The sequence below is a fragment of the Alosa pseudoharengus genome, unplaced genomic scaffold (genome assembly GCF_046254945.1).
Source record: "Alosa pseudoharengus isolate Yale_2024_CS ecotype anadromous, Long Island Sound unplaced genomic scaffold, YU_APseudo_1.1 YU_APseudo_1.1_scf_7, whole genome shotgun sequence".
Taxonomy (NCBI): Eukaryota; Metazoa; Chordata; class Actinopteri; order Clupeiformes; family Clupeidae; genus Alosa; species Alosa pseudoharengus.
The window spans coordinates 17,214,500-17,237,770 of NW_027468859.1; the positions used below are offsets into that span (position 1 = coordinate 17,214,500).

General features: G+C 42.2%; 2 protein-coding genes across 2 annotated transcripts in view; one reads left to right on the forward strand and one right to left on the reverse strand.

The window, feature by feature from the left end:
- Positions 1-4,031: 4,031 nt before the first annotated feature.
- On the reverse strand, positions 4,032-8,050 carry tmem244 (transmembrane protein 244). The gene is made up of 6 exons (XM_076273364.1): positions 7,889-8,050; positions 7,362-7,447; positions 6,642-6,718; positions 6,250-6,375; positions 5,129-5,173; positions 4,032-4,181 (listed from the first exon to the last, which is right to left on the reverse strand). Exons 1-6 carry the CDS (start codon positions 7,979-7,981, stop codon positions 4,084-4,086), a joined length of 525 nt encoding a protein of 174 aa, XP_076129479.1. The 5' UTR covers positions 7,982-8,050; the 3' UTR covers positions 4,032-4,083.
- A 2,126-nt stretch (positions 8,051-10,176) lies between these two features.
- The window catches only part of l3mbtl3 (L3MBTL histone methyl-lysine binding protein 3), a 46,147-nt gene continuing 33,052 nt past the window's right edge, over positions 10,177-23,271 (forward strand). The window contains exons 1-11 of the mRNA XM_076272120.1: positions 10,177-10,418; positions 12,137-12,256; positions 12,753-12,864; positions 13,535-13,667; positions 15,688-15,829; positions 16,777-16,861; positions 17,166-17,260; positions 17,744-17,848; positions 18,417-18,552; positions 20,143-20,234; positions 20,979-21,130. Of these exons, the coding sequence (XP_076128235.1) occupies positions 12,155-12,256; positions 12,753-12,864; positions 13,535-13,667; positions 15,688-15,829; positions 16,777-16,861; positions 17,166-17,260; positions 17,744-17,848; positions 18,417-18,552; positions 20,143-20,234; positions 20,979-21,130 (1,154 nt within the window). The 5' untranslated portion in view covers positions 10,177-10,418; positions 12,137-12,154. The remainder of the gene's footprint in view (positions 10,419-12,136; positions 12,257-12,752; positions 12,865-13,534; positions 13,668-15,687; positions 15,830-16,776; positions 16,862-17,165; positions 17,261-17,743; positions 17,849-18,416; positions 18,553-20,142; positions 20,235-20,978; positions 21,131-23,271) is intronic.

Genomic DNA, 23,271 nt, shown 5'->3' on the forward strand with positions numbered 1-23,271 from the left:
GTTTATTATTATTTAGGGGGGGGGTTCAAAATCAGTCAATGCGCAAGGGAAACTTGGATAGACGAGACCTAGGACTACACTTTACAGCCTAAACTATTGTTTTACAACACTGAAAAGTCTAAGAAGAAATGTCCTTCCTCATCGTCTTTATTAAACTGCTATACGTGAGTTGACACTAGATGTTCAGCAAGAATCTGCATTCATCTCGTGCTTTTCTGATGTCGGGCTGTTTTAATACAGCTTAGCCTATGATGTCATTGTAGAAAACCACAAGCAGGTGACATGAGGGTGTGCCCAATAATGATGTAGCCTAAACTGGGCCAAATCCAGTCCAGTCATAGCAGGCCTAATGTTCCACTCACTCTCGTGATTCTCAAGTCGTGCCACTGCATGTAGGCTAGTCTATTGCTACAATATTATGTTTGATTACCTCTGAAATTTGCATTTGAGATAAGCCTACGCTCCGTTAGGAATGTTTGTGCTAGGCTATAGGTCATTATTAGTACCCTGGAAAAATCCAAACTCATTCACGAAGAAGATGTAGGTGAACGGGACCAGCTACATTATTGGTCCCAGTTGATAAGATGGAAGAAGAGGCTGTTGACCCCGCCTGATATGGGTTATAGAATATAGGTTATATGTTCATATTTGATAGGCCTACTTATCCGTGTTTGAGGGTCCTTAAAGGTAATCTAACCTGAACATCTCCCTGCATTTGTGAAATCTACAGGTTAAATGGGTGTTGACTGCGTTATTGAAATGTACAGTAGACATGACAGATCCACTGATGTGGGCCTGTGGGTTTTGAGCATGAGTAATACAGATATGCTACAATAGATAGCCTATTGTTATCGTCAGTCCAACTAGTTGTGGACAGTCACATACAACATCGTGGTAAAATGGACCAATTGAGTGCAGTTTCAACACGCCTATGGATATGTGATCAAGAGACGCCATAATCAACTGTACGCGTCCTGGGGAGTAAGTGATCTTAACACTGCCATCTATTGGTCTGTATAAGTAATTGAAATTCTTTTCACACGGGATTGTGGGGAATTGTCCCATTGAGGTGTTGGCGAATGTATTGAGATTCTTGGTCCACATTGAGCCCCAGATCCTTCTAGCATAATGCAAGATCCTGTTCCTGGCAATATTATTATATACAATTATCTAATTTCCCTTAATTAGAGTTTAGACGAATTTACATTTGATCAGGGCCATGTTCTACCACCTAATTACAGGTAGGCCTATGCCTAGCTTTAGGGTAACTCTGGTACAATATCAAATGACAATATTTATGTTTAAAATTGTACATGGTCCCTTACAAAAATAAATAAATAAATAAATAAATAAACAAACATCAAATAACACATTGAGGCCAAAAGGTCTTATTATTGTACTAGCCTACTTGTGAAAGTACGTAAAAGGTCTAGTCTATGGAGGTCTATACTGGAAAATGTTGTATATTATTTTTTCTCAGATGTAAAGTGTAATGTAAATCAGGTTTCTCGGCCAAGTATGCTTGCGTATACAAAGAATTTGGTCTCTGCATTTATCCCATACTTGAACACACATAGCACACAGTGAGGTGAAGCACACACTAACCCAGAGCAGTGAGCTGCCTTGCTACAGCACCACTGGTCGGGGATCGAACCTCCAACCCTCCGGTTACAAGCCCGAAGCCCTAACCAGTAGGCCATGACTACTACCATGTAGGGGTAGTCTACATAAAGAGCCTGTCTGTGTAGTACAGTAGATAGGGCCTACTGTACTGTATGTAGCCTATAGCCCGTACTTCAACCCAGTTTTCTAATGTAATTAGTCTAGACATGTACATAGACTATTTAAAAAGCTTCCTAAATTGCAAGTGTCACATATTACACAATTCTGTGTTCCTATGCTGTGCCTGATTTCAGGCATGGCCTATAGTATGACATGACATCTTCAAAAAAGTCTGATAACTTCTGACACTGACATTTTATTTGCTTTAAGCCCTGATTAGGGTAACGTGAGTGTTTGCTCAATTCAATGATAGTTATTATCATACTCATACAAAATATAATTTTACAGATTGTCATAGACATAGTGCTGTTCTCATTTTAAACTTTTCCTTTGATTCTCCAAAGAAGATAAGTGAAAGAACCCTGAAAGGGTCTATGACACCTTTGAGCTCTAAAATGATGAGCTGTTGATCTGTTGATCTGGCTGTCTGATTCAGAATCCCCATCACTAGAATGAATAGCCTACTGGACAAAAATCTTAAAGATCACTTTTGATATTTAATCTCTTTTACCCATGACCAGGCATGGACACAGTGATCTTTTCCACCCTATTACTAAGGTGAAATGGTACACCAACTGATACATGAATAGAGTGAAATGCTATCTGCACATGGATAAGGTGTTGTTGCGTGACTTCCTGTGGAAGCTATGTGAGGCTTTGGTTTTAGCTTCTTTAATATTTAGCATTCCAGAGTTTTGCAGGTTTTGGCATGTATCATTTGTAAAAGTGTCTTTTTGTCGACAGAGAACTATTGCTGTGATGATCATATAGTTAATGAAAGGCTCAGTTTTCCCTGCTCATATCCATCTAGTCTGTTTGTTGACTTTATTATATTATACTCTAGGATGTTTTGAAATTATTTTCCCAGCAGATATTTAAATGACTCTCCAAGATCAAAGTTCTTCCTGGACACTCTAAAAACTTCTCATACCAAAAACAGAACTTATTGCATGAATCACACAAATGTGCGTGTGTCAACATAACATGCAACCACCCCTTGAGCAACCAACACTAAATACTCTATCACAAGTTACTCAAGTTACATAATTTCTCCCAGGTCAAAGCCATTACCTATTACTCTTATGTCCATGGTCAGTCACACACAAATGACAGAAATGACTCATGCTGGTCTCACCTCAGATGAAGACTGTAGACCAGTTTGGTGACCATCTTGAGCTGAGCTGGCGGAGACCCACTCCCGCTGCAGTACATCTCCCTCCTCATCCTCGGACTGCAGCGCGTCTGGCCTGGCCCTGCATGCTCGTGCGTGGCATGGTCCAAAAAAGAACGCACGCGTGTCCCGGCGCGGGCCGGCCTCGGTCAGCCCGCTGGGCTTAAGCGCTGCCAGGAGCCGCTCCGCACTGCACCTCACCTCGCCCCACCCCTTCACTTCCTCCCAAAGCTGTTTCTTCCCCCTCAGCGTAATCTCATTAAATGATTAATGCCCTTCCTCTCCCCTTGCTCCCAGTCAGACAACAGGTCCCTGTCAAGTGGTAAGCAGGGAGAGTCAGAGCCATCTAAAAGTGCTTTTTTCCTTTTCACATGGCACACCAGTTTCCGTTTGGGGGAGTCCAGGCGCCACTTGATGTCTGAGGGCATTAGTGGCCGAGCGTTGGGATTTGAGCGCAGGGGTGGGGGGTTGGGGGGGGGGGGGTGGGGTGGTGCGTGTGACGTTGAGAAAATTACAGCCTCTCTCAGAGAAGCTGACATACTTTCCCTTCATGTCTTTCATGGTACACTGAAAGCAACCCAGAAACTATAAAACACTGAGATTGTGACCCAAGTGCCTTAATATTTTTGACTGAGAGTTTTAATGTATAAGAGGATTTACTCTGACAACAGATGTTCAGCACTACTTGTAAATGTGCCAACCTTTTTAACATTTACTTTGCAGACTTCTTAACAGGGATATGGCACTGCAAGTCAGAACCTAATTGCACCTCTAAGGAGGAATGACTTGCCTGATAATTAAGAAATGTATACAGAGCTTGAAATTAACATCCTTTTTACATTCTGCTTCAATAAGGTGACTTTGGTTAGAACTGTATTCTTGGCGTCTAAAAGACACATGATGCTCTGCTCAGTTCTGGCATTTTCACAGAACACTGGCAGATGGTCATTGGTGTAAGAGCAGTGAAAGAACAGAGATATTTTTTGCACAAAATATTTATTTTTTCTCAATAGTCTTCCAAATATATATTCCTTTGAAATGTAGAGATCCTAAAACTACCTTTGGTATTTGACGTAGAAAACAATATAAAACAACATCCTTAATCTGTACATACGGAGTCAAAAATGGCATCAGAAGTTTTGGAGGTCAGCTGGGTACACAAAATTATTCCGGAACAGTCTGTATGCTAGTATCTGTCCCCCAAGAATCATCATGACCAGGCCAGCGCCTACAAAAGAAAAAGACATTTGTAAGATTGTACATGTCAGCAACACCCATACAAGCAATCGTGGTTTTGGAAATGTTCAAATAGGGTCATCTATATCAGTGTTTCCCAAACTTTTTTTCTGGGGACCCACTTTTTAAAAATGACAGACCATCGTGACCCATTTCACTTCAGATCTAACATGCAACATGCATGCAACCACCAATATTTAATTTATTAGACAACATAAATTGTGCTGGCGACCCAAATGAAATCTCCTGCGACCCACCTGTGGGTCGCGACCCAGTCTTTGGGAAACACTGATCTATATCACTATGTCATTAAAAATGGTCCCGTTAGACAGTAGTTTGGAACTTGCCATTGACTGTTTTTGTCACTTCCCTTTTAAAGTAAATGTAGGTTAGGTGGGTGATAAATGAAACCAATCATATCTTGGGATGTAATGTAATGCTGTAAACATGACCGCAAACTGCTACCGGGTTTTATAATTAAAGTTGACAGGGAAATCATTGTGTAATCAAGGTAAATTCAGCATAGGTCATGCTGTTAAAAAATGCCATTTATATGCAGAATAATTGTACCTTGACCCTTCCAAATTGCTTTTAGCAGCATTACAAAGGCTACTTCAGGACGCGGACAGGTTCGTAGACCTCACAAGGTTGTGGACAAATCCCCATAATGGGGTTATCATGTTTACGATATCACTAAGCCAAAAGAAAACGGATCCAGTGCTGTGTCGGTCAGCCAAGCTTCAGGTGGAGAAACTATCCACAACCTTGTGTAAATACAAAGTCCTGTAGCCGAGTCTCCTGTTATCAGATATCTAGGACTCCACCTCTATATCCAGATTTGGTGGGCATTCGTGCCATGTTACTTTTGGTAAATACTATGGTCAGTCACCTTGTCACAACAAAATATTTAATTTGTAATTGTGCTACAATAATACTTACCAAGTGCCATCCACCAGTGCTCTGTGGATGGGATGTCAGACATAACTAGAATAGATCAGGAAAAAACATATTTGTGTTAGAATTAATTTTTTTATAAACAGTTTTAATGTTTAACAGTCCAGCACAAACACAAACAATGGCCAATTCAAAGGCATATCGCTGTATAGGAGTGTAGTGATGATCATTCCATTCATGAGCTAAAGTACCTCCTACAGGTTTCGTCTTATACATGATTGCACAACCACCCACAACTGAGATCCAATCAGTTTTCTGATAGGATTAACTGTGACACCATCCATTGTTTTTCACTAATCTAATTCACTGTCACCTAGCCAGGCTATGTTGAAGCTTGCATCTGTGTAGGAGCTGAGGAGAGGGGGTCTACAACCCTGCCTCTGACATAACTGCACTGAGTGCAGTGACATTATAACAAACTTTACTGCACCAGACTTTCGAGACTAAGACCTCTGTGGGCATGAACAGCTACAGTCATAGCCTGTTATACAACTCACAGAGAAGCAGAGAGAGAGAGAGAGAGAGAGAGAGAGAGAGAGAGAGAGAGAGATCCATAAAATGCAGTGCTTGACATAGTTTGGTGTACTGGTTTTAGCTGCAGCGAAATATAAACAGAAACTCTCACTAGTGACGCAACCCGACTAGCATGGCTAAAGCACCTGCTAATTACAACCATGTGAATAATTCAATATGATTCGATATGATTGCATGATGGAATATTGAATCAAGTTCTGCCCAAAAATATGTATGAGGGAAAAAGAACTATTGATAATGCTGATAAATGAACACTTGCTTATTATCAATATTAGTGGGTGAAATATTATTCTTGTGTTATACATGTAACTTGTCACTGAGCAACTGAAGATGAAGATTTTATGAACACTAGTGGACAGGGTTGTCGTCTACCTGTGTCTCTAGCCTCAGTCTGTCACAATTTACACTAATGGCACACCTGGTTTCCTGGTTTCATAAAACTGTTTCAGGAATAAATGAATGAATGAATGAATGAATGAAAGAATGAAAGGATATGGGAATCACCTGACAGTGGAAGGGTTTGATATTTATTTAATGCTAACCTCCATCAGACTAAACAAGGTCGCATATACCTGCTATGGTCAGGCCAACATGCAGCAGTGTGACTGTGATGGCGTAGTCCCACACCCATTCTTCCACAATCCAAGCAAACAGCAGGCCTCCCAGGATATAAGTCACCTCTGTGGAGATTACACACACTGCAACAGAAAAACACACAAACAAAAACAAAGGCTGAGATTTAACACAGTGGCTGGGGTGTGTGCCAAATAATCGCTATATAATGAAGCGATTCCATACTGTAACTGTTCATTTATTATTCTATTTATGGTTAATATGATTAATCTTTTCAATTTAATACATTTACCCCCGCCCCCCCCCCCCACCCACCCAGAAACCATACATTATGAGTGACCTACATGTAAATCACATATTTATAGGCCCTGGTAAAAGAAATGTGCCATACCTAAATATTTGGGATTGTGCCATGATGGTTGGGTTGTGTAGTCGAAGGGAGCCAACATGCTGTCAACCTCCTCCACTCTATTGGGGCGAGACAAAGCACATCCACATGTGAGACAGATGCAACCCGTACCACACTAGTACCATGACACAGACCGGCCCAGAGAGAGGCCTCGGCTCCACAGTCTTATTTTGATAAAAGAACACAGAAAAAAAAACACTACAGATGTGCTGATAATAAGTGACCAGTGTCCATTTTAGACGCCTTCACGGCTCTTTGGTTGCTTTATAACGCGGCTTTTGTTGCCCTTTTGTGCAGGGAATGCACAAAGAAATATTTTTTGTCAGTGACATTTTTCAGGTAAAACGGTGATCAATCAAATCAGTGCTTTAATCTCTGTACTAACTAACAGCCAATGGAACCCTTAAATGGAATCTAGATCACATCCCTTGCTTGTTAATCACATCAAAAGGAAAACCGACTCAACTAGGGTGTTCAAAACATTTTAGTGAACATAGTGAGACCTGTACTACATAAGAAGACATATTCAACCAAGTCGAAACACTGTACTGCTTTGCTGTCATACTGCAGCTCCTCGTAAGAGGCCAAGCTCACCCTAACAGGAAGTGCTTGTGAGTTGCTCACCACAACACAAGAGGTCGACGCATACAGAACCGGAGGAAGTTCTTCTTAAATATTATGGAAAATATTTCTAAGCCTCACCTGAATATGCCTATGCACAGGCTGACAGCAATAAAGTAGAGTGCATAGAAAGTCACCATGCACATTAGCAAGTTCTGGAGAACAATCTGCAGAAATTAAGATAATGTTATTTGCTTATGTTTCCAGGATGAACAGTATGTACAGAACAGTGTAAAAACAGATATGATCCTTTATCAGTTTTAAATGTTAAAAGTTAAAAACTGTATGCATGAATTGAAATTATTACAAAACACATTTGCCTGAGTGTGACATGTTGTTATGTATATAAAGCCACATAGAAGACAATAACACAAGTCAAAACATTTTGAATTTGCACTGTAAAATGTTTTACTTCAAACAGTTAACTCACTTGTAACCAAACATGACCTGTGTACACACTTTCACAAATCCACACACACACATACACACACAACAACAAAGCGTCTTCTCAGCTAACCTCCTTCACTTACGGCCCAACAAATGGGCTCTCAAAAAAATACAGCTGATGAAGCCACAGCAATAAAATACATAATGTTTTTTTTTTTTACCCAAGTGTCGTTGAGTTTGTTGTTGACAGGCAGCTGTCCATGGCGTTTGATGAAAGTGACTGAGCAACACCTGCAGCAGTAGTCCAAAAACATGAATCTTCCTCCCCGAATCTTTAATGGTGGCAGGCAGCAGACATCTACGGCAGACGCAGGTGAGGCAGACGCACGGTGCTGGACAAGGGCTGGGCTTAACCGGATTAGCCCAACGCAAAAAGCCTCTCTCAATCTGGGCCGGGATAAAGCCCACCCCTTTAGGCCTGTCCCACACACTCCCTGAGTGATGGGACTAAAAATACTCCACTTACTGTACCTAGCACTGCTAGCACACTGGCTAACACTGGCATGTTTCTTCCATTATCAGTGCTTGACATGGGCTGCATGCAGTTACATGTTTGTTGTCAATGTAATTCTGCTTTAGTGTGAATAGCTGGTGGGGCCCAGGGACGGTGGCCAGTCCCTCCACACTTAAGGCGGTGAGGCTGCTGACGAGAGTGGTGTTGTCCAAAGAGTCAGAAGGCCTATAGGCCTGATGCCGCAGCCAGCTTTCCCCCAGTATTTATAATGGATTCCTATGTTCTTCCCAAGTACGCACAGGGGAAAAAAGCATGATATGATGTGATGCAGGTTGAGCTGCCTGGCACACATATTGTAATCCTCTCATTTAGCTCAAACTAAGCCAGTGGCATCAGAGCTGCAAAAGGGTGAAATCACTGCAACATCACCGATTATACTTATGCTGCAATGTACTGTTTGTCATGTGCATGTTATCAGTAATCACATTTTGTCATGATGCTTTGTCAGTTAATAGTAATCATACAATATGCAGACAACTCGTCTAATAACTATTTGGTTAACCCATTGTACCTATTTCTACATAGAATGCATGGAGGTAAACACATACTAAGTTTATAGGTGAAATATTGCTGAGCTTGTTGACAGGAGAAAGAAACAACAAAGGGCTTGAGGAAATGGAGTCTCCCTGCAATCCTCACACAATTTCAACAGATTCACAATTATACCATCTAGAATTCAACATGGCAGCTGTGATCTATATGATTTTACAATTAAAAAAAACTCCACCAACACTCTGAGATATATCACAGGTAAATACTGTGGAATAAGCATGGGGCCCAGAGATTGCATTTACTACAACAAATACAAATTCAAACGTTTCTGTGTCATTGACACTGATATAGATGGCTGATATACAAAGAACATGGATTGCCTATTTACTGAGTGGAATCAATGATAACACAATCTATAGATTGTTGGGCACTTCCTGTTCCCTTATATATATATATAAACAAGTGCAAGCATTGAAGGGATCTAACAATAAACCTTGGAGTATGTGAATGCTGCTGCTTATCATACTAGCCAATGCCATGTTGTGTTGGTGATTGGTGAATACAGTATTTATGTAGTGGCTATTTCTCCATTTAGTGTCTACAATATGTGAACAACTATTAGACTGTCTACAAAGTCTGTCTACTGTCTGTTTCTTCTTTTAAAAAAAGGTCCATAAACAATTTGACAATGCATACCACAGCTAAAGTTAAAACGATGGAGGGGTGATGCACGGGCATCCAAAATGGACCTGCTTTCTGGCATGTAGCCTATGTTACTAGGTTGAAAGCCGTTGGGCTAACACAGAAAAGAATTTGATTACATATTCATATATTCCTCATTAATACATATTGTTTGATGGTGCATGAACAGACGCCTGTGCCCGGTTTGTTACCACAAGACATATGTCAGGTCCATCGTTTCCCTTCAGCGAAACAGTACAATCTTGCGTAAACGTAGACTACAGCCATTTTTTATACACAAATACTCTATCCAAGGGCATATGTGCAACTTCTTACAAAGACGAACAGGACCTCAAAACAGGCAGTGATCATGCGCGACAAAAGTTCTGCTTCATCCTTCTTATTGCATTGCGTAAAGCATGGTGTTTACAGTAGATATGCGGAACTATGACCACTTATAACAATAACAATATATAGTCATACGCATTGATAGAATGCCCCTTTACAAAAACCCATGCGTTTATTAGCCTACACCAGACTTGGTTGTTGTTCTGCAACGAAAACATAGCTGCTAGCTTATTAAAACCGAAAATAAGCAAGGTCATGTGCCAGAAGTGATTACTAGATGTGACCGTGCGTCCCGTGACTTTACCCCTTCCCTTAATTTAACTATTTGTCATATTTCACTGACTAGCTTGCACGTTGGATATTATTTTTAGTAACAGATGGCATTCATGTTGTTTTATTGAAGCAATGTCGTGGTAGCCTGCAAACCTTGCGTCGATCGTGGGATTGTGTTTGTGTTTTTTAATGGTTTACCTTCCCGATAACCTATAGTTTAAGGTGTGACATATTTTTGGAATTTGCCCGGCCAAAACTTTCGATATTGGCATCATGTGTTCTCGTATGAAGCTAGGGCAACACTGCAAGCACTCGCACAGCCTCTCGCTCATGCGCACTGACTGCTGCCTGAGCAATTTGTCAGTACTCGTGGGAGAATTTGGGTAAGAAACACACAAATTAAAACAATTGTATCATAGAATAAAACTGTTTAGGTCGCAAATTACGCACTATAATAAACCGCGGTAGGTTGTACTTTACTTTCGGTAGAGGTTTATTGCGACAGAATTAGACTAAAACTTAGCAATAAAGTACAAAACGACTGGACGTGTCATCAATAATTTCAGCCAGGAAGAGCTTCAATGTGATAGTGCATGAAATGAATTACTCTTTTAAACGACTGTAAAAGTAGCGTCGAAAATTACCACAGTCGATAGAAAACGTTACGTTGTACATTTATTGTGTCTTGCAGACGCGTACTAAATGATATTTTGTACTCTTTCAAAAATAATGCAAGCTTTAGTGCATTCCCTCGTATGGCTGGAAGCGGCAGGAACTGGGCGCTAGTCAAACGAGCGAGACGAAAATATATCTATCACCATTTTCTTCCATAGAGATTTTTTGACACTTAAATTATTATTTCTGCTATAATGCAACGAGTCTGCGGGCCTGTGGGTAAGAATTATATAGAGTATATTCCAGCTCCGCCATTTTGGGAAACTGCCTTTAAAACACATTAAATAGTATGAGACCAAAGAAAAGTGTTTATATCTGATACAATGCGTTATTCGCGGATTGAAGGGCGATTGCTTCTTAATGCTTGTAGCACACCTAGTTTTTCTAATACAAAGAAAACCGCACAGGTTGGCTCGTATTGAATCATTTCGCCCTACTCGTTATAAAAAAGTATTTGGGGAATAGAGCTCGAAAGAAATATTAATAAAAGGCAAAACAAACAAAGCGAGCCAACTGAAAATACAAATTTATGTTGGCATATCACCTCCCTCTGTCAAACCGGCTGGCAATTTATTACATCACACCTATTACATTATAATTATTCCAAACTATTTATGTAGCCTGACAAATTATTTTTACGTTGAAACCTAGCGATCATGATGGATTTCAGACAGTTTAGGGTGAGAAATCAACTATTCGTGTCAAAATGAACTTAGTTTAGATACCTATTTGATGAATAGATTATCTACGATTTGCACTGTTAATGTCACTGGTTAGATGCCTGCACTTAGCCTAATTTTATGGTCTGACAAACAAATAACATACGTAATACGCGATCATAAATTGATACAAGTTATTAACATGCATATGAACGCGTTTATTGACAGAGAAGGGACTGGATTACTATTTTATTTAGTGAAATCTGTTCAAAATACGTGCGAATTTCTCGTCTCCATTTTTTGCTTAGTGATTTCATTGTTGAATAGGGTCTTGAAAGTTTCCAGCGCAGTCGTTCAAATATAGACAGCAGCGACATCTAGCGTTGGAAGGGCGGGATGGTATAGCTCACTGTACAGTAAGACTAGGCCTCACATCAAGCCCCGAGCAGAGAAGTGATTGTGAAGGAAGCCTTTGGTTAGGACAGAACCAAACGTGGTTGTAAGAAGAAGAAAAAAAAAACGTATGGAAGCACAGGACAATCATTTTTTTTGTATATTGTTTTTATCAGACTATCAGTGCTAGCTGTATGGCAGGAGTTAAAGTTTAATGTTAAGAATTCCAAATATGTTTAAAGCCATTAAATTCTAGCATAAAGTTATATTTTTGTCTCCAGCAGGACTACTGGTAAAAAAAAAATCATGTTTGATGATTGTTAGGAAATGTTATATGATGATCTCCCCAAATTAAATGAATTGCATTATTGCAGACAAGCTTAGCATTTGTCATGGAGGAGTCAGCCATGAATGCGGCCACTCCTGACTTTGACGTTTATGGAGCAATGGATTGGAAAGATGGAGTGGGAACATTGCCTGGAAGTGAACTGAAGGTTTGTCATTCCCATCTGCCAAAGTGCTTGTTGATATTACTTCATTGTTGCTTACAGAGGGCTGGGTGAGAATTGATGTGAGTGTGTGACTATTTTGGACCATGTTGGGCTTCCTATGACTGTAGAAACTACCGTTAATGTATAGATGACTACAGTATAACATATTATGTAGTTATTGAATATAGCACTTGACTCACAAATCAATGATGATAATTACAACAGTGATAATTTACTATATATATATATATATATATTATATATATATATATATTATATAATATGATACAACTACAGTCCTTACAGAGACAAGTAGTGAATCTGATAATATGGAATTGTCAGTTTTGCTAAGTTTGCCTCAGTAATACCTTTTCTGACTGCTCGGAAAAGCTTTGGGGTTCCTTTCCACCTAAGACCCTACTAAGCTGGTGGTGGCCTTGGCTTTGCAAACAAACTGCACCATGAGTCAGACGCCAGCCCTGTTTTGTGCTCCTTTCAGTTCCGGGTGAATGAGTTTGGGGTCCTGGAGGTCATAACCGATGAGGCAGATGACGACAGCGTTAAGAAGGCCCACGCCACGACCACATGGGCAGTCCCCACTGCCCAGGAAGGCAAGTTAATGCACTTGCTTTTGTTGTCCAGGACAAAAGAATTGGTGCTTTGCTAAACTGCTAGAACTCAAATGTGTCTGCGCAAGCTAAGCCACTTTTGTTGATGTGTTGGGCACATGAAGGTTGGTGTAAGGACAAAAAATGTAACCCCTTTTTGATTTCTGTTTCTTTGTAATTTACTGATAATCACAAACAGATGTTTAAACCACTTTAGGTGCTGAGATATTATTGAGGTGCACATGTAAGCTCATTTTGCTCATTTAAGACCAGGTTTGACTACCAGACATTGCATTTTAACTATAAAAGGACTTGTATTGTATGGGTATCATGTAATATTATGGGAAATCATTTTGCTACAACTTTTGTTGTTTCAGTGCATCTGATGACTCTTGCTCAGGCAGATGTAGTCTGATTTGTTTAAGGCACTGTTAAATAGCATCATTACTCTACAAATTAATCTAAGAAGATGTTAAATGTTCATCCTCTCTCTCTTTCTCACACCCACCCTTTCTCTCTGTCCTTCTCTTATTCTGTAATTCTCTTTCACTCCTTTTTTATTTCATTTCATTTCATTGCCCCCTCTACCCAATCCCTCACCTTCCCACCCCGTCTCCATCTTTTCTTCTCCTTTCCTTTCCATCGAATCCATCCCATCTTGTGTTCTCTCCAGTGGTGAAAGAGGAGCAGCGTCCCTGGGCCCAGCGAGGCCTGGTGTGTGTGCGGTGCCAGAGGAAGGGCTCGGCAGTCGACTTCCTGCCTGAGGGACGCCACTGCAGCGAGCGTTGTCAGCAGCAGGACCAGGAGTGAGTCTCTCAGCTTCGCACAGCCTCCATCTCCTAGCATCCTCAGCTTCAGCACCACTTCACTTAGCACACACACACACACACACACACACACACACACACACACACACACACACACACACACACACACACACACAACCTGTGAGGCTCTTTTGTAGGTTCATTTCAGTAGCATGGGAGCTCCACATACATTCAACAAAACGATGTTTCCATCAGCAGTGTTTACAACACAACCCTTCACCTGACCATTACTGTTCCACCAAGAGAGGACAGCTAGTGTATGTCTTAGATGCCCGGTATTGCTCTGCTGTGAATGTGCTGTGAAGGTGATGTGCTAGGTGCTAGGTGCTAGCTGCTAAAAGGAGCTATCGCTTTTTCAATAGCATTTGGAAGCCCGTGAGTGCTCCCACACTGAACTGTGTCGTTCAGAATACAAATATTCAATGGAATATACTTAGGCGCATAAACGCAGGTAACTACATGGACTGTGGATTCATATTCATTTGTTGTCTTGCCATTGTTATGCTGCTCAGACAGTAGATTGTCATTCGTCATTCTTTTTGAAACATTCTTATTTCAATCTTTTTATCATAATTTGGGGGAGAGTATACTGTGCGTATAGTAAGTAGTATTTATATAATTAATATAATTTACTGTTTTATAGTAAATAGGCCTCAGATGGAGTTTGCCTCCCTCTCACTCTCTCCACTGTAGCTCTCTCCCAAGCCAGTGAATAAAGGACACTTATGTAAGCGGTCAGTGCCAGCCCGATCTCTCTGGCCTCGCCAACCACAGCCCTTATTCGGCTTCTTTTTCGAAAATCAATACTCCACTCCCGCGTGCTTGCTCACCCGCTCGCTAGCCAGCCGGCCGGCCGGCGTGCAGGGGGCCTGGTGTGCGGCTCGCGGTCCCGCGCACTAAACGCCGTGCAGCAATAATTCATCAGTCTGCAAACGTAAAGCCTCGCTAATGCAATGCAGCTGGAGAAAGAGAGAGAGAGGGATGGAGGGAGTGAGGGAGGGAGGTATACAGAGGTAGGGAGATGGGGGGGATGAGAAAGAAAGAAAGAGAAAGAGTGGTAGTTAAGAGATAGAGGAGGAGGTGGGGGATTGAAGGAGAGAGAGAGAGAGAGAGGTAGGGAGAGAAAGAGAGAGACAGAGCGAGAGAGAGGTAGGGAGAGTGTGTGCTGCATTGCCGTTGGGCCCCCGTCTCGGCACATGTATCCATTGTCTTTGAGAAGGAGTTGCTGCCAAGCGAATGTTCATCTTAAAGTGGTATTCCCTCAGAGACTCTAACACTGCCATGGCAACACAGCCTGAGACAGGGTGGGGGGGCTGGGGAGGGTCGATGATGGGTGGGGGGGGGGTTAACAGCAGCCAATGAGTGCTTAATGACATTTTATTTGGACTAAAGCAGGACTGAGTTCAAGTGACGTGAGTTCAAGGGAGGCATTGGTGTTCATGATGACACCGATTTGGCTTAGGAGCTCTAATGTCACAAGGACTTTTAGAGAGTAGTCAAGAGACTTCATAGTTTCCTTGAGTGCTGCTGTCGTTTTGAGAAACGACGTTTGGAGAAAAATCCATTGCAGTCTACCCACTATAAAAGTGCGAGGTTGTTGATAGAGGATAAGCATGGCTTGATAGTTGCTCTGCGCTCTCTGCTGGATTTGTAACATTTGAATGTTTGGGAGGCCGGTGCCATTTGAAGATTCTTGTGTAGTAGTTCTCATTTGCCTTTTCACAGAGATTACATCTGAATTTGACGAAAGTCGTACAATTCTGTCTAAGTAGATAATACAATACTTATCCAACAGAAAAAAAAAATCAAATTTAAATTCATCTTAAATATGGTGATTTTAATGTATTACAAGTCCATGTAGTGTTTTTGCTCAGTGTCAAATGAGACTTTGTAAGGCTTCAGATGGGATTACAAGTGGCCATTTCTTTACCTGATACTTGCAATGACACCACAATATAGTCCTTAGTGAAAGCTGTTTTGGTCCTGTCATGACCTGCAGAGAGTGGAATCTGAAGAAAGACACTACCAAGAGCAACGGAGAGGTGATTGGGGGCACCAGGAAGAGACACCTCCAACAAGAGAAAGTTCCAGAAGAGACGGACAGCGTGATGGATGTACCTGAGGATGACGACGAGGACTACGTACGTTTTTACTCCTCTCTTCCCTTATACTTCTCCTTCATCGACTCCTTACACTTTTCTTCTTACATATTCTTCCGTCTTCTCTTCTCTTTCATCCTCCTTTCCTTTCTTCTTCATTCTTTCTCTCAGTCTCTCCTCCCTACAACCCCCCATTGGCAAATCCTGTGGGAATTCTCTGCTGCTTTTAGAATATGGAGCATAGCTTCCGCAGGGCCACTAGAAATGTGTCACCATCGTAGATGAACATTTCTTTCTTGTGCCAGATCAATGACGCTCAGATGCGGGCAGCTAGGGACCTGGATGATATATTTTAATATAATCTTGGTCACCATGACAGCATATACGTCAGATATAGCAGAAGAGCTGAAACCTGTCCAGTCACAGCTTGTAGTTTAGCAGAAGACATCATACTGTATGGTTGACATGCCCAACAAACAACCTCACAATAGGATCCTGCTCTCACTGTTAGAGCAATAGTGTGATATTTAAAAGCTTTGACAAAATGAAAATATGATTATATGATATTTAGTGATGTTAATGGCTACTTATCATTCTCGTGTTACTTTACAAAAGACATCATTATTTCTGATTCTGGCCATTATCATCAGCTTAATTGTATTTATCCACAAGATTCATTGACTTAAAGTAGATGGTAAAGGGATAGTATACAGCTCATATTACTGTGTATGTGGTCACTGCAGACCAAATCTGTGGGCCAAGTATTGCTAGTGTGTTGTGCTAGCAGTTAGATGAATTGTCGCCTACATAATGGTTTAAGAAATTCTTCTAAAAATGAAAATGAAAATGAAATGTTCTTTCATGAGATGACACTGCAGTTTGTGGTTTTGTCTGTCTAGACTTCCATATTGTCATGGTGATTGTGCGCTGTGTCCATACTTGTTCAAGTGAAGTGCTTTTAAACAGCCACTGTGTGTGGTTCTGTACAGGAAGAAAAGGACAACAGGAAGTCCACACGCGGAGCACCTCGGGGACGGAGGAAACGGAGAGGCGATGCAGCTCTACTCAGGCACAGTGAGTTTGGGCAGGGAGGGAGGGAGGGAGGGAGGGAGACACCGAGGCACTGAGAGGGACACCCATGTGGCTGTGTCCTCAATGGCCTCAAGGGCTTTTAAGGATGGGGCAGCTGTCATGCTCAACACTAGGAGCATGAGATGAAGCCATTTGGTCAATGCTTATAGACACACACCCACACACAAATGCAAATAAATATATACATGCATGCATACAGACACACATATAGATTTAGTGAACATTTGTCCTGGTTTTCAAGAGACCCAGTTATGTTATACTTTCTACTTAAAACTTTTTCTTATAGCGGTGCCTTACGGAGGGAAAAAGAAATCTTGGTGCTGGGCGTCGTATTTGGAGCAGGAAAAGGCTGCCGCGGCCCCCAACAAACTGTTTAAAGAGGTAAGACCTTCCCTCTGGACACATAAGATGACTCTAGGTTCTGATTGTCGGAGCTAGTTAAACTGGACAAGGTTTGAAATGATTAGGGGGTGAGTCCACAGACACAGTCCTTCTGCTGCTTACTCTCCACCTCTCTGATTTGGTCTTAGCTACGTGGGCTAACCGACTCCATAGTAGCCCCTCACAGCACGCCAATAGTCCTGACCTGTCACCCTCAATGAGCCAAATATATATACCCAGCTCTCCCTGCATGTCTCGTTATCTCTTAGCCCTTAGCACTACAATTAGCTTCCCTTTTAGTCTCTTTGTTATGCGCATGAAGATGCCCTCCTGTGTTTTATTCCAGAGCTCCCCCTCTACTTCCAGTGGAACTAAACGGACTAAGGCATTAATGTGAAGAAATGTGTGTTTTTTTTGCTAACGACGTTGGGATTAAGGGCCTAATTGAGCGTGACTTGTCTTTTTTTTGGTGTGTCTCCACAGCACCAGTCTCTCCCACAGAGCAAGAATGGCTTCCGGGTGGGGATGAAGCTGGAGGGGGTTGACCCCGAGCATCCATCCATGTACTGTGTGCTGACCGTGGCCGAGGTGAGGGACGGCGGACCGGCTTTTTGCAAATTAGAGACCTTATAGTGCTGTTGTTCGACGAGAGTGGTTGTTGATGATCATTCGATGGTGTGAAGTGTCTCTTGTCTTGTGCATGGTTGCCTATCTATGTGGTGGTGAGGGGGTTTCATTGCACAATGTCCGTTAGAAGAATGGACATGCTGAGGAATGACTTCATGAGCCTACAGCTAGTCAGTCTGTCCCTTCTTACAGAAGACAGTGGATATTGCTTTGGAGAAAAATAAGCAATCTCTTTGAAAATCCTCCTTTCAAGTATCTCTGCAAATGTTCGCTCTTGTCGCGGTTATCTAGTTAGCTCTTACGGTTTATAACTTTTCATTTTGTGTTACCAAAGAACATTTATGGGGGGGAAAAAAGATCGTCCGGCATTTGTATTTTTTTATCCCGCATTATTTGGAATTTACAGTTGAATGGAAAGTTGTCTGGTTACTTGAAATGTTACTTTGCCTGTATCTATTCCAGCAAGCTTGCACAAAGCCCAAGTGAGCACCAGTGATCTGACATTCCACATTTTCACATCTCCCCGCAGGTCTCAGGCCACCGTATCAGGCTGCACTTCGACAAATACTCCGACTGCTATGACTTCTGGGTAAACTCCAACTCCCCCGACATCCACCCAGTGGGCTGGTGCGAGAAGACAGGACACAAGCTGCACCCTCCCAAAGGTGAGCCAATGCACCACCCACACCTTTTCGCCCCACTGGAAGAACAAGAAGGACAGGGTAGATTGGAGCTCAACCCAAACTCAGTGAGCTCCACTGGCTGATCAACCGCAAACTCAGCGAGCTCAACTGGCTACCTGTACCTGGCCCACATCAAATTCAATCAATCGCTAACGCTTGCCTACAAAGTAGTCTCCGGTTCTACACCAACTTACTTGAATGCCCTCATACAGGCATATGTTACCTCCCGACCGTTGCGCTCCTCCAGTGAACGACGTCTGGCTCTGCCACCATCCAAACTTTTCTCATCTATTGTTCCCTGTTGGTGGAACGCACTATCAGTTCCTACCAGAGCAGGGGTGTCCCTCTCTACCTTCATAAAACTCCTGAAGACCCAGCTCTTCAGAGAGTACCTCCTCTACTGGCACTACCAACAACTAGTACTGTACTACCTTGATTATTTCCCTTGTTTGTAAGTGGCTTTGAATAAAAGGGTCAGCTAAATGACTACATGTAAATGTAAATATCTCTCCACGTTGAGGAAAAAAAAAGCTAATTCTAGACAGTAAGAAAGCATCCGTATGTGTGTCAATGTAGCGTAGCATGACCTGGTCACTTTGCTTGGGACGAAAATGTGCATGGCAGAGCACATCAAAAGGACTGTCCATGCATTCCAAAAGGCCCAGCTGTCACCCATCCCACATCCCATGCCCTCATAGTGGACAGACCTAAAAAAGCTCCGACAGAAACAGCATGCCATGCAGTCTTCACCAATGTTGACCATAGCATTGACCACCCACTGTAAACAAACAAGCCACATTTGGCATTGCACTGGATGGTTTGAAACACGTTAATTGCTCAGTGAAGGTTTTTGTTTGGTGCTGTAAAATATAATTAAAGCTAATGGATGTGGTGGGGTATCTAAGTCCTCCTTTTGTGCTCTTTGCCGGTAGTGCAATGGCCAGAAGTCTCGTTGGAACATTTGTTAGTCTGTGACCTGGAGCATATTGGCAGCGGAGTGCCTTTTCAAATGGCTCTCCAGATTACTATAAAATCAGCATAGCTGTTAAGAATGAATAATCACAACCATTAAAATGAATTGTGGAACAATAATGTCTTAACATTACATTTAAAAAAAGGAAACAGACTGACCGTAACGTTGTAATCAGACAATATAATTTAGGAGAAATAAAAGTGTATTGCATAAGATGGCAGGAAAAGAGTGGATATGAACACAAAGAAGAACATGACATTGTGACAGCCAGGAGAAACAGACTCTGATTGCACATGATTACTCAGTCTCTGCTTTGGTGCACACTCTTGAAAGCCTTCACTGGAAGTGTGTATGTATGTTTACTTCTGAATGCCTTCACTGGAAGGTGTGTGTATGTTTACTTCTGAGAGCCTTCACTGGAAGTGTGTACCGTTATGCATGTTTTTCTGAGAGCCTTCACTGGAAGTCTGTGTGCATGTTTTTTTCTTGCACATCAGCTCTTGGTGGGTTATCCTTGTGGTCAGTGGTCAGATTAGCTTAGAGATACATCCAGTCTTATCCTGTGTCTCTGACTGTGCTGTTCACATTTCCCACCCTAGGCATGAAGGATGAGGAGTTCAGCTGGTCGTCCTACATAAAGCAGAACAAGGCCCAGGCTGCACCCAAAGCCCTGTTTGAGAACCAGAACACGGTAAACACCTTTCTCTCTCTCTCTCTCACACACACACACTGCCTCTCTCTCTCTCTCTCTCTCTCTCTCTCTCTCTCTCTCTCTCTCTCTCTCTCTCTCTCTCTCTCTCTCTCTCTCTCTCTCTCTCTCTCTCTCACACACACACACACACACACACACACACACACACACACACACACACACACACACACACACACACACACACACACACACACACACACACACACACACAGACAGACAGACTCTCTCTCTCTCGAAACACACACAGACACACATTAGATTTTCTCAACCAGTCTCAACCAACCCAGTCCAGCAGTTTCAGCCAGATCTGTTCTAATGTAGGCTGCACTGCCATCAGGCTGGACGTAGAAGGTTGGTGACAGACAGACAAGGCCTTGCTTTCAGGAGTGATTTCAGGGTGATTTCACAAGTGTTTTGATTGTCCTGTGAAACGAATCACAGTGGTGTCAGGTGCTGCTGACTCATACTGTGGCATACTTTATTTGTTTTATGAAAAACCTAAACATCCATGAAATGAAGTCACTTCCCCCCCGTGCAAACGGATTGGAATTTATATGAAGGTCAGAAAAGACTCAAATCAAATCAACTTCACGACAACAAAAGACTGAACTGTACAGTATTTCAGCCTAGTCAACAGTAAGAAGAACAGGTGAACAGGTGGTCATACGAAGCTGTTATGTCTGTTACGCTTCTCAATTTGCACCTCTGTCCTGTTTCACACAGACCGTCACGCCTCAGGGCTTCCGAGTCGGGATGAAGCTAGAGGCAGTGGACAAGAAGAACCCCTCGTTCATCTGCGTGGCCACGGTGGCGGACATGGTGGACAGTCGCTTCCTGGTCCACTTCGACAACTGGGATGAGAGTTACGACTACTGGTACTGTGTGGATTAGCTTCTGTTGTGTGTGTGTCTGTGTGTGTGTGTGTGTGTGTGTGTGTGTGTGTGTGTGTGTGTGTGTGTGTGTGTGTGTGTGTGTGTGTGTGTGTGTGTGTGTGTGTGTGTCTATGACTACTGGTACTATGTGGATTAGCTTCTGTTGTGTGTCTGTCTGTGTGTGTGTGTGTGTGTGTGTGTGTGTGTGTGTGTGTGTGTGTGTGTCTGACTCCTGGTACTGTATAGATTATTTTCTGTTGTGTGTATGTGTTGGATGAACTAATACAGTTTTTTCTGATTGCTTAAGGACATTTTTTTGCAAAACTTTACACACAAATAGGAAAACCTTTCACCCAATTAGCAAAACATTGTAGTTCTCTTGCAAAAGCTAACACACCTTGCTTAACTCTTCACACCTTTGTAAAAATGATGTTTTCGTATCAAACAGTAAACACAAGCCATCACAATAGTAAGCACACAATGTGCCAACTACACACTGATGGTATGAATAAAAATCTGGCTTTTGCTTTCTCTGTGCACAGGGTAGACTATGTCAATTTGAGGTCATACTTTTGTCATAGATCTGTAAACATACAGGGATCCAAACTTCAAGTATTGCTGTTCATTTACACACATCAAAACAAACACAAGTGTGTTTTTCCAAGTCAAAACACCAAATAGCAATTTCACTGAGACAAAACAAATCGGTCTACATCGGGTCGTCTCTCTCAAAATTTTGTCTACATCACATGCAATGTCCTAGTCCAAGGCACCTCCTTGTCATTGTCATCCCTACCCTCACTTCTTTACCTCCGCATCCTCTTCCTCATCTTCTTCCTCCTACTTTTTCACCTCCACGTCCTATTCTTCGGCTGATTGCAAAGTGAACTAAATATCTAAAACAGTTTTCATGAGAAAGTGTGCCAGAGAGTTGGCAAAATGGTGTAAATAATAACCATACATGTGTATAGATTTGCTAGGAGTGTGTTGATCATTTGGAAATTGAGTGTAAAGCATTAGTTGTGTTTACAGTTCCGTAAAAAGAGTGCTGTGCAGTGAATTGTGCCTACAGTTGTGCAAAGTGTGTGTTACAAAATTGCAAACTGAGTGCAAAGCAGTGTTTGTGCTTTTAGTTTTGCGAACTCAGTGAGTGGTTTTGCTATAAGTATTAATAGTTTTAGAAATTGTGCTATAAGAATCACGGTTGTGTTTAAGCATTCAGAAAAAACTGTATAGCATGATGGTCACTGAAAAAGCTAAAGCTGTGAATTGGGCCTGTGCAGTATGAGTGTGCTATGCCATGTTGAGGTCTAAGTGCCACTGGGTGGCGCTGTAACATCAGTGAGGGAGACAGAGCTGCCTGTCAGAAGCAACCTTTCTATTCTATTTGCTATTTGTAGCATAGAGTGTCTGTGACCCAGTTATGTTTTATGTCTTTGCCAAACATAAAGGTTGTAAGGTCTCCGAGTCACTAACCTAATATCGAACTCCTCAGTGTGTGTGTGTGTGTGTGTGTGTGTGTGTGAGAGAGAGAGAGAGAAAGTCTGTGTGTGTGTGTGTGTGTTTGTGTGTGTGTGTGTGTGTGTATGTGTGTGTGTGCGTGCGTGCATGTGTGTGCGTGTGTGTGTGTGTGTGCGTGCATGTGTGTGTGGGTGCGTGCGTGCATGTGTGTGTGTGTGTGTGTATTCCCTGGGCAGTGTGTCCCTCTCTGTGGCAGCTGTAGCAGAGGCTGTGTGAGGGCCCGGTCAACTCTGAGTGCTGCGCTCTATCTGAATTATGAATGATCATTAATAAATGACAAAGAGGAACTGTTCCCCTAGGAGCATCACACACTCTCTCATGATGCTGATCTCTCTCTCTCTCTCTCTCTCTCTCTCCCTCCCTCTTTCTCTCTCTCTCTCTCTCTCTCTCTGACATACTGTACACATACTTTATATGTGTGTGAGTGTGTGTGTGTGTGTGTGTGTGTGTGTGTGTTCTGTAACCACAATAGGTACTCCATCCAAACACAGAGTTACACAAAACCATGAACACTTGCAACAACAACTCTAAAACCATCTCCAAAACATGAGAATCAGACCTCTGACAGCTGGTAGAATATCTGACGCCTAACAGCTCAGCTTCTACATGCTGCCACTAAGGTC

Bases quoted from the DNA above. Each gene is read 5' to 3' on its own strand.
- tmem244 (XM_076273364.1), bottom strand. From the start codon at position 7,981: ATGTTTTTGGACTACTGCTGCAGGTGTTGCTCAGTCACTTTCATCAAA. The intron at 6,719-7,361 runs GTGAGGCTTAGA...TCGCCCCAATAG, and splicing joins CTGTGCATAGGCATATTCAG to AGTGGAGGAGGTTGACAGCA. The intron at 5,174-6,249 runs GTATATGCGACC...GATCTATTCTAG, and splicing joins TGTTGGCCTGACCATAGCAG to TTATGTCTGACATCCCATCC.